Source organism: Passer domesticus, chromosome 2 (genome assembly GCF_036417665.1).
Source record: "Passer domesticus isolate bPasDom1 chromosome 2, bPasDom1.hap1, whole genome shotgun sequence".
In the NCBI taxonomy this organism is placed as follows: Eukaryota; Metazoa; Chordata; class Aves; order Passeriformes; family Passeridae; genus Passer; species Passer domesticus.
This window is the reverse complement of record NC_087475.1, coordinates 31,876,037-31,887,152: the sequence shown is the minus strand read 5'-3', so window position 1 is coordinate 31,887,152 and position 11,116 is coordinate 31,876,037. Positions and strand designations below refer to the sequence as shown.

The window sequence follows — 11,116 nt, the reverse complement described above, 5'->3', positions numbered from 1 at the left end:
GACTGAAATTCTATAGGCAAAACAAAATGAGAGTTAGAAATATTCCTAAAAATAATTTTTTAAAAGATGGATTGTAAATATTATACAAAATTATCAGTAAACCCCTTTTCCCATTAATGCTGATATAAATATTTATGACCACTGCTTTCATAGAAATTTTAATTATTTCTCTACTTGGTTACATCTTGGAAGGTTTTTGAATAACTCTTATCGATGAAAATTCAACTTTCTCTATCAGGTTTATGATGTAGAGCATAGTTTCTCAATAAACATTACTAAAGTCAAGGAAAGGTGCTCATATTTATTTCTGATTTTAAGTACAAATGAATACCGAGTGACCAGTTGCTGCTACATCTTTTTGAAGAGCTTTTCTGCTGGGGGAGGGAGTTAAGCCAAGCTTCTCCTCAAGTGACACAACACTTTCTCCACACCTTGACTGATAAAAAGATTACTTCCTCAGAAAATAGTTAAATTCTTCATAGTTATTTGGGGATGTAAAGAGGAGGATGGATCATAAATTGGCACACTCAGACACATGCAATACTTCCATCCACTGTTGTTTTGAGTGAAATTCTTTTAAAGAATTCCTTTAAAGCACCTTTAACCCAAACCTCCTGGGCCCACACATGGAGCATAGGCCTTGACTGTGATTAATGCCAAAGCCTCAGCAAAAGGCAGAGAAAGGCAGCATGAGCAATGCTTACAGGTCACAAGATTTCAGAGACAAAGCCAAGCAGCCAAGTCAAGTCAATCCAGCCCCAGGAGAGAGATGGGTATCCTGAAACTGCCACAGCTGATCAGGCAGGAGCGACAGTGAACTCAGGGAGCTCTGCTGAACACCTCTACTCTAATTAGGTTCATCTCTTCCAGAAACTAACATCCAAGGAGACACTTTCACAGATGAAAACTCCAGCAATTGCCACACAATCTCTCAGGCCTGACAAGAACAAAGCAAGTGTTAGATAAGACTGACTTAATCTTGTGATAATAGCTTCCTTTAATTAAACCTTATCTTCTCTCCAAAACTCATCTAATTTATGTATCTATTTGTAAGACCATGTGCCAGTTGTATCATCCAGAATAAATATTATTCTTTGCGCTATACTTGTTCCTTGACAGTGTCAAACATTAGCTTCACACATATGATAAACTCCAGCCTGAACTCACTCCTGATTTTTAATGCCAGGACTAACATATTACTGGTTTACAAACATCATGAAGTTAAAACATCAGAGTATTACGAGGCTAATTAAGCTTTACTTTATTGCACCAACAAAATCATTTCAGAGAAATTACTTCTTATGTTTCCTTATATCCCAAGATAGGGGTTCTTATTTACAGTACCACTGGCTGCACATATCTTCTTGGAACAGCACACACAGGGACAAGCAGACTGGTGCCTTCCAAGAAAGTGATGCAAAAAGGGTAAGGAGGCCATGTGAACCCTGTGACTCCTATTGCCTGCTCGTGGCAAGGATATAAACAGCCCTTGTAAGAGGCTGCTTTAGGTAGCCCCAAAGTCAAGCAGAGAAAATAGACAAAATGCCCTCTCTTCCCTGCTAGCCACTAGCACAGGTTTTATATTCTGGAGACAGTGCAGGGTCAGTAACGGGGTTTTTTGGCAAGCAGCCACTATTAAGCACTCATGGATACAGCTCATATTTTCAGACATTAGGAGTGAGTAACACCTCTGAAGTACAATCCCCACCTAAAGCCAGAAAAGAAATTGGAAGATTTTAATTTCCAGAAACAGAGCTAGGGAAACAAGCCTTATTCTTTTCCCTTTACCCATCCTGGCTTTCTTGTAAATCTAACTTTCAGATTTTGGCATGGTGGAAGATTCTGTATTATCATGTTTATCTCCAAAAGATATATGGAAAGGGCATTTCATCTTTTCACAACTTTAACAAAATTATTCTTCATGAAAATTCATTTTAGGAGTGAAATGGTTTTGTTCTGATATGTCTAAGGTATCCTCTAAGGGACATATGGCAAGTTATTTTTTATATCTTAATTCTGGTTAATGTTGTGCAGAGCAGTTGCACTGTTTTTTAATATCAAACAATGCTTTGTTGATAAAAAAATAAATTAAATTAATATACAGGGTTGTTTTCAAAAGTGAAAATAATATTTGGTGTATTTTACAGGTATGTGATTTATACAATGGTAGTTGGGACATAAAAAATTTTAAACGTCCAATCCAGAAGAGATAAATAAATAATGGTGTGCATTTACAAATTCATACTTTTTGCTCATTGTCAGAATATTTCTAATTCTCTAGCTGGATTTATCTTCAAAAATAGGAAGGCATTTATTGTTGCATGTGTTATTTCTTCCTTCAGCTTATCAGAAACAGACCCATGACATTTTTATCTGTCCACCTACTACTCTGCACACTTTACGTTTTTCAGCAAATAATGGTTCTAACTATGAAAACAGTTTTTGAGTAGAAAAACACTGCAACATCTCACAGTAGGTTTTTAGGGACACCCCGTGGCAAAATGACACACTGCAAACATTCAAGAATCAAGCACCAAAATAGAGACAAGTGGTCCCACATTTTTTGGGGGTTTTAGTAACATCAGTTGTCTCACAAGATGCATTTCCATACTTCTGACAAGTGCTAGAATGCACAGGTTTCTGTTTGCATTTTGTCAATTGCCTTCAACATTGAATTCCAGCACATTTTTATGGACAAAGTCCACATGCTTTTTACCTTTTTTTACCTGTGCATTATAGAATAGTTCGCTGCAGTAAAAAATTATTACCAGTCTAATTCAGCAAAAAGTTATGTCCATTTCAAACTGCCTAAAAAAATTCCTTTTTTTTTTTTTAATGTGACAGTACAACATTAAAGGTGCTGGCACACACATCACATCAAGCTCCTTTTAGAGTCTGTTTCTCTCACTAATCACCACCAGCACACATGTTGTGATGGTTTCTTACTTGCCCTACTACACCCACACAGTTCTTTTAAGGCAGAATGGAAGACAAAGGTATGTAATGTACCTTTTAGAAATACACATCCATGAACAAGAGAAATACAGCACATATTTGCCCATAGGGATACTACTGTGGATAAAAAACTTCAGCTAGCACTGAACATTGTCCCACGGTGTAAGCTTAAGCACAGACAATAGCTTTTGATGGAGAATTATAGCTAAGGTTGGCTAGACTTTAAGAATGGCTTAAATGCAAATCTGAAGACAATCTGCTGCTGGCAATACATCTAGTCTTTGATCACTTTCCAGCTTGTTAATGAATTATGCTACTGACATTTAGCTTCTGTATCTTCATGAGCACCATAGAGAGTGTATTTCACAAGTCTCAGCATTTGCATGAACTGTCTCCTTGTGAACTCATAAAAGCTTCCAGCATCCAGAACATCCTGCAGAGAGGAACTGCACATCTGGGTCTCGCAAGAAAAATCATCCATTTTATGCATTGTGCACTGGCCCTATGTTGCCCTGTAAATATTGTGGGAAATGCTCAAAATTATCTGAAGTGAAGGCGTGAAGAGGATGAAGTCAGGCTCTTCTTTGAGGTGCCAAACATTAGGATGAGAAGCAACAGCTAGAAATTGATGCACAGGAAATTCTAAACTGAACATGAGGTAGGCCTTTACCATGCAGGCGACCGAGCACTGGAACAGGCTGCCCAGAGAGGGCGTGGAGTCCCCCTCACTGGGGATATTCAAGAACCACCTGGACACAATCCTGTGCCATGTGCTCTGGGATGACCATGCTTGAGCAGGAATGTCCCACTGTGGTCCCTTCCAACCCGACCGGCTCTATGTGACCTGGTCGTTCCCGCTCTCCCCAGCTCCATCCCCCGCCAGTGCCGTGGCTGCGCTGGGACAGGCGGGACCCGGCGCCCACCGAGCACCAGGCCGCCCTCAGCCCGCCCCGGCGCACGGCAGGCGCAGCGCCCGCCCCCAGCACCTCTCACCCGGGAAGCGGAAGGCGCTCCCGATGCCGCCGGTTCCAAGGAGTCCCCGGGGGCACGGACGGGCGCTGGAATCGCTCCGCTCCCCGCCGTGAGTAGCGCGGGCGCCCGGCGGGGCTGTGCGGGCGGAGACGCGGCGCCGGGGGCTGAGGGGACGCCGCGCCGGGAGCCCCATGGAAAAGAAGGCAGAAAACCCTGACAAAGCTGGACTGCGCGAAGTGAAACCCAGTTAGCAAGGCGGCGTTGAGTGAGGGGAAAATACACGTTCCGTTTCTTCCTTTGGTCTTTCAGGCACCAGGGAGTGCGAGGAGCAGCTGCTGTGACACCCCCGATGTCCCGGGAGGCTCCCGCCGTGCCTGGGACCGGGCGTGCTGCTGCGGGAAGAGCATGACTGCATCACGCCCGCCACTGGCATTTCTGCTCTGTCACAGGAGCCGGCTGCGCTCCTGCCGCATGCAGCATTAGCAGAGCAGGCATTCCTTCCATCCGCCGTGCAGTTATTAAAAACATGGTGCTCCAGCCATTTAAAAACTGCCTTTGGCTGGCCTGTGTCCTCAGGACTCCAAAAGCTTGCTTCTGGAGCACAGCCGGTGGAGGCCTCATTATCCAGTCTGTTTCTAATGATGTTTACCAAAACCTAGCTGTGGAAGATTGGATCCATGACCACATGGATTTAGAGAAGCAACAGGTCCTTTTCCTTTGGAGAAATTCCCCTGCCGTGGTAATAGGCAGACATCAGAATCCCTGGCAGGAATGCAACCTCAGGCTGTTGAGGCAAAAAAATATAAAACTAGCCAGGAGAAGAAGTGGAGGAGGGACAGTTTACCACGACTTAGGTAATATCAATTTGACTTTCTTCACAACCAGAAAAAAATATGAACGGATGGAAAACCTGAAGCTCGTTGTGAAGGCACTGAAAGCCTTGCGACCCCAGTTAGATGTACATGTCACCGACAGATATGACATCTTGCTGGACAGGAAATACAAAATCTCAGGCACTGCTGCAAAGCTGGGAAGGACAAGTGCTTATCACCACTGTACCTTACTCTGTAATGCAGATAAGTTTGTTTTATCTTCTGTGCTAAAAAGTCCTTTTAAAGGGATAAAGAGCAATGCCACTCCTAGCGTGCCTGCCTTGGTGAAAAATCTCTTTGAAGAGGATCCTAGTTTAACTTCTGAGATGCTCCTGGATGCCATTGCTAAAGAATATGCTGTGCAACACCAGATAGATCACCATATCACCTTAATAAATCCAGCTGATGAGACTCTGCTTCCTGGAATTAGTGACAAAACTAAAGAACTACAAACCTGGGAATGGGTGTATGGAAAGACACCAAAGTTCAGCATTAGCACATGTCTTAATATGGCCTATAAAGATTCTGTTCTTGACGTTAAAGTAAATATGGATGTAAAGCATGGAAGAATTGAAGTCTGTAACATTGATCTGCCAGAGCAGTGGCTGCCACCAAGACTGTACAGTGAACTGGTCAAGAGTCTTACTGGCAGTAAGTTTTGCCCAAATGAAACCACTACGCTTGTGACAACATTGCTAAGAATGTGTCCACAAGACAATGAGTTGCACAGCAGGTGGAGTCTGCTGTGTGAGAATATGATAAGATTAATGTGACTTGCATTTTGAAAGTGTAAGTTAAACTTCTGCTGCTTTTTTATTTAATGTATTGAAAACAAAATTAAAACAATCACTAGTAAGAGAAAAATTCAGCTCATAGAAAACAAACTGTTCAATCTTGTGCTTTTATTTAATGTTACAATTAAATTTCACACTGCCTGCACCTGATGTTCCCAAAACGGAGAATTGAAACCACTGCTGACAGGACATCATTGCTGCTTGAACAAGGGAAAATGCTGGGAATATCCCAAACTGGCCCTGTAGCAGAGAAGGTACAAATGGCTGACACAGATGGAATGGGGTAGGTGTAAAACTGGTGGTGTGCTGCTGCACTGGATGCCCCAGCCTGCATCCTTCTCCTTGTGGACAGTAGCCCAAAGGCTGTGTCACAGCTCCTGAGCTGTGTGGAGAGGGATGTTCCCTGGTTTCTGATTCAGAGTCCCTTCTTGCAGAGTGCTGCTGCCCCTGTGCCTCTGCTGTAAGCTCAGCTCACTGCTGGGTGCTGAATCACTGTAGGTCCAGCCTGGGTTAGGGTTTTTGTCCAAGCATGTGCAAGAGCAGAGGAAGATAGGAAGTTCAGTGTGGAGGTTTATGTGATGAGGACAGAAGAGGCTAACTGGGAGGCCACATGTGCCTCCTCTGTTCTTGTGCCTGGCACAAAGCTGGGAGTCCCTCCTGCCGTGGCTACTGGTATCAAAGCTAAACACTCGTAAATGCAAATACAGATCTAGGATAAAGAGGTTCCTTATGTTACCACCTAGCAGATTTTCCCCTAAAAGGCAACAATGAACTGTAAGTACCAGTTTTATTGTTAAATAATACCTGTGTATATAGTAAAATTATGAAAGAAAGGGTCAAGGTGTATTTCACTGTTGTTGAAGAAAAAGCGTAATGCAATTTTGATTAGGTCAGAATAGATACCTGAAAGGAGGCTGTGGCCAGGTGAAGTTTGGGCTCTTCTCCCAGGTAACCAGTGACAGGGCAAGAGGACAGAGCCTCAAGCAGCACCAGGGGAAGTTTAGGCTGGGCATTAGGAAATAATTGTTCACAGAAAGAGTGATTGGGCATTGGAAAGGCTGCCCAGGGAGGTGGTGGAGTCACCTTCCCTGGAGATGTTTAAGAAGACTGGATGTGGCACTCAGTGCCATGCTCTAGTTGATGCTAAGTCATAGGTTGGACTCGATGATCTCAAAGGTCTTCTCCAGCCTAATTAATTCTGTGATTCTCTCTGTTTGAAACTGCTGGACTAGGTGAAAAGACACAAAACTTCACATTTGGGAAATTACTGTATTTACAGTGAGGCTCCCCCAGAACATGACTGGATCTCTGAGCCATTACACAGCTTCCTTGAATTTTCTGATGTTGTGAAGAAATCAAACAGATGACTGAAGCTACAAATAATAAAAAATAGCCTTTATTCCCACTAAAAATAGGCATATATTATACACAACTGAATAAAATTCACAAGTGACTAGAAACTTTTTATCACAGCAGCAAACCAGGGAGCTCCTATGGAATGTTTGGGGGAATGACTAATAGCATACAGCTCTGTGACTTATTCATTTTGCTGATGCAACAGTGCAAAGCTGAAACATTATTATGAGAAAGGATAAAGAATGCAGACCACTGGAAAATTGTGACCCAGAAAACAAGGCAAAGACCAGCTCCATTTCTTATTGATTGTTGTGGAACAGATTTTTTGTTAGAAATCTAAATAGATTTAGAAATAAGAGGAAAAGAATAGCAGCATTCATTAGATGACAGAAGATGAAAATAAAGTACATTAAGGGAAAAAAAGACAATGGAATACAACAACCATCAGGAAAAATAAATATAGGAAATAAAAAAAGTTCTCACAATAAACATGATACTAAAACACAGAGGCCTATTGTGTTACAAGGCAGAAAGTGTAAGGCACGTGTCAGTCCTGAGGCTGAAAAGTTTTTGATGGGACCTGAAAAAGAGGCCACTGCCTGTTTTTTATGTCAGACTGTATGACTTAGGCAGATTCTTGCTAACAAAAAACTCTTGTATAAGATTAAAAAAAAAATTAAAAAGCAGTACCTCTGGTAATACCTTCTGGTTTCCAAAGGCTGCAGGAATGACAAGGGAAGACTTTTGTCTTTATTCTAAATAGCATATTGCTTAGAATTGCAGAATATCTTGAGTTGCAAGGACCCACAAGGATCAAGTCCAGCTCTTAAGTGAATGGCCCTTACAGGGATAAAACACCTGACCTTGGCATCACTCACACTATGCTCTGACCAACTGAGATACTCAGGGCACCCAGCTTCTGACAAAACTTACATTTATTCATTTTAGGGGACTACCTTAGTAGTAGCAAAATACTGAAGTTGAGAGTGGCATGAAAAGCCAGTCATTGGGCTTGAAAGGCAGAGAGTAGGACTGGGAGAGGATCATACATCCTTTCCACACTTAATGCAAAGGGTGGATGTGGTCATGTATCATGGAATAAAAGAACACACAGGAGTGCCAAGGAAGATTGCAGCTGTTTGCAAATAAAACAACCCTAAAATGACTGTGTACTGAACACTACCACATTCCTAGGCAAAGAGTTTGGAAAATGGAATGTGAAAATTGGGATTACTAGTAAAGTCTGGGAAATAAAGTATTACAGGAATGACAAAAACCCAGCAAAATAGTAGTCATGACTAGAATACAGGAATTAAAGGAAATAAATAAGACTGCTTATAAAAGAGGACATGTGTCAGCCCAGCTTCCAATGATTTTGAGGTGATCAGTTAAAGACAAAAAATCCAAAACAGGCTCAAGATGAAATCAGCAGTAAAAATACAAATGGCAGTAAAGAGGCTTTTGAAAGACACTACTGGGGGTCTGTTACAAAATCAAGATAAAATTTAGACATGGATTGTAAGAGTTGCTTCTGTGGGCAACCAGCTGGACTCAAGCAACATCTTTCAGTCTTACATTTTTATGCTTATGAAAACACTTATTAAAAGCAGACATTTCTGATCACATTTTCTTTGTGTGCTTAGCATGAAAGACATCCACTGTTGTTTCACGACAAGGTCTCAAGTCAAAGTCACAGTGTCCAATGCTGAAACAACCCTGCAGAAATGAACAAAATTGACATGGTGAGCATATCCTGTAGAAGAGCTCATTTTAACTGTATTAAAGAAGTCAAAGCATCCTTACCCGTGGCTTCTTAAAATAATCAAGACCCCTTCCAATCTTAATTATCCAGCCATTGTCGAATCTGTTTTGAAAATGCACAATAAAAAGGTTACATCCACATGATGCACAAACTCCTTGTTTCAATCACAGTTATTTCCTAGCATCACCAATACCTGTGTGAACCACAGAAGACACCATTCTGTATAGAGACAACTAATATTATATTCACAGTTAGAAAATTTAGACCTAGAGAAGGCTGATTTCATCCAGTGAGGGCCAGTGCCTTTTACTTTGTTAACCACAGCTGTAATTATCTCAAAAGTTAGGGTTAAATAGTTCTGAGTTCAAATAACTGCTATTTGGTAATTTTTCATATCACCCACCTGATTTCTCGATCATGTATTGAAGACGAGAAGTCAATACTCAGTGTTACTCCATAATTACTCAATGACTGTTTTATTTCTTCCAAGGCAGTCATCTGCTGGCTCCTCCCACCACCCTATCGAAAGTAAAAGTAATCTCATGGGGTTTCATTTTCTTTTTTTGACTATATATTCTATTTCTGGTCACCACTTCTTAAACTCACACACCTTTAAACTCAAAATCTTTTCAGTATCAAAGCAAACCGAAAGAAAGTAACTTGGATGAAGGCAAATTTACAGTTTCAAGGACAGGATAAAAAGCATACAGAATACAGGTATATTTGCTGAGGGATGTGGAGGAGGAGCTCACTCTCAGCCCTTTGAAACTAGATAGGTACTATTTGAGCCAAAATAAGTGCAGTAATAATTTAATAAGCACAGTGGTAGTTTGGGAAATTTCAGCTCATGAAAGCCTCTAAAATGATAAATACAGCTGCTGGAAGAGCAAAAAACCCCTTGTCTTAACAGATGCTTGGTTTTTATGACATTTTCCACAACAAAACTTTCAGAGAAATTTCAATTTAAGATTCTGCTTACTCAAATTTGTTAGCCAGAAAAATCTAAACTTACAAAATTACTTATGTTCAACTACCTAGGAACAAGTCTGTATTTTTATATTTTGTTTTGCATGTGGCATCATCTGAGTACAGGGAAAGAGAACTCAAAATCTAGACCCTTACCTCATCATAGGAAGTGAGGAGGTGGATTGTTTTCACCTTGCACGGCCCCTTAACTAGCATCTCGCAGAATCGTAGGAAGTTATACAACTGAAAAAGTTTTATTTATTTTAGTAGCTTGGAATTTCTCTAGTGGCTACATCTGTATCAGTTACACCAAATATCTACTTGCCTGATGAACCTGCCGAATGTACGGGTCCTGCACCCAAACTTCAGACACACTCTCAGTGAGGTACTCGTGGAAAAGCTTTTCATAACCAAAACCTGTTGCATTTTCCTCTATCCTGATTTGCTTATGGTATTTGCCATCTGAAAGGAAAGTTAATCTCTGTTTAAGTAAAGCTCAGGACATAATTTTCATGTTCAACCACCTCATCCATCAAACATTTATGTAACAACAGACATTTTAAAGTAAACGGGTACGTCGGGTACATCCCAGCTCATGGAATCACAGAGTGGGTCAGGCTGGAAGGGACCACAGTGGGACATCTGATCCAACCCCCTGCTCAAGCAGGGTCATCCCAGAGCACATGGACAGGGTTGTGTCCAGACAGTGCTTGCGTATCTCCAGAGAGAGAGATTCCAGAGCCTTTCAGGAAAATCTGTTCCAGTGCTCGGTCACCCCACGGTGAAGAAGTTCTTCCTCCTGTTCAGGCCGAACTTCCTGCGATCAGTTTCTGCTCCTCGCCTCGTGTCCTGGTGACTGGCACCACCGGGCAGGGCCTGACTCCCTCCCCCCGGTACCCCAATTAAGCCGCTTATACCTTGTTTCTTAATGTGTTCTTTAATGTCCTCGGCTCTGGTCATGTACTCGGATATCTTCTGCCGGTAGCGGAGCTTTTTGGCCTCATCGGTGGTGGCTGTGAATCACAGAAAGTCACGGAACACAGGGCCCGGCCCTCCCAGCCCTGCCCGGCCCGGCTCTCCCGGCAGGAGACCTCCGGCTCCCCCTCCCTCCCTCCCCGGGCTCCAGCACTGCCCGCGTGTCCCCGGGGCCACACCGAGCGCGGCGGCCGTGCCCAGCCCGGTACCTTTCACCACCTGCAGCAGGAGGTCGATGCCCTCCTGGTAACACACCAGCGACTCCTGGAACCGGCACGCCACGTCCAGCTGCACCGCCCGCTTCATCGCCTCCGCCCCGGCCCGCTCCAGCGCGGCGATGCCATCGTTCCCCGCCCGCGACATGGACATGGACATGGACGGGGACGGGGACACGAACCGGGACGGCGACGGGAGCGGGACGGGGCGGGGAGCGGGGGAGAGGTGTCGCACCGTTGTCCTTCCGC

The 11,116-nt window shown here is 42.9% G+C and overlaps 2 protein-coding genes across 4 annotated transcripts; one reads left to right on the top strand and one right to left on the bottom strand.

The window, feature by feature from the left end:
• Positions 1-3,419: 3,419 nt before the first annotated feature.
• On the top strand, positions 3,420-8,862 carry LIPT1 (lipoyltransferase 1). 2 transcript variants are annotated; one of them, XM_064408096.1, is made up of 2 exons: positions 3,420-3,613; positions 4,237-8,862. In XM_064408096.1, exon 2 carries the CDS (start codon positions 4,454-4,456, stop codon positions 5,570-5,572), a length of 1,119 nt encoding a protein of 372 aa, XP_064264166.1. In that variant the 5' UTR covers positions 3,420-3,613; positions 4,237-4,453; the 3' UTR covers positions 5,573-8,862. The 2 variants fall into 2 exon arrangements, with proteins under 2 accessions (XP_064264166.1, XP_064264165.1); XM_064408095.1 differs by lacking the exon at positions 3,420-3,613 and adding an exon at positions 3,959-4,036.
• Positions 6,968-11,027, bottom strand: MITD1 (microtubule interacting and trafficking domain containing 1). Of its 2 annotated transcripts, none has more exons than XM_064408103.1 (7): positions 10,862-11,027; positions 10,595-10,690; positions 10,003-10,139; positions 9,834-9,920; positions 9,115-9,230; positions 8,753-8,813; positions 6,968-8,665 (listed from the first exon to the last, which is right to left on the bottom strand). In XM_064408103.1, the coding sequence occupies exons 1-7, from the start codon at positions 11,025-11,027 to the stop codon at positions 8,570-8,572; spliced, it is 759 nt and encodes a 252-aa protein (XP_064264173.1). In that variant the 3' UTR covers positions 6,968-8,569. The 2 variants fall into 2 exon arrangements, with proteins under 2 accessions (XP_064264173.1, XP_064264172.1); XM_064408102.1 differs by having other exon boundaries at positions 10,908-11,027.
• Between the last annotated feature and the right edge of the window lie 89 nt (positions 11,028-11,116).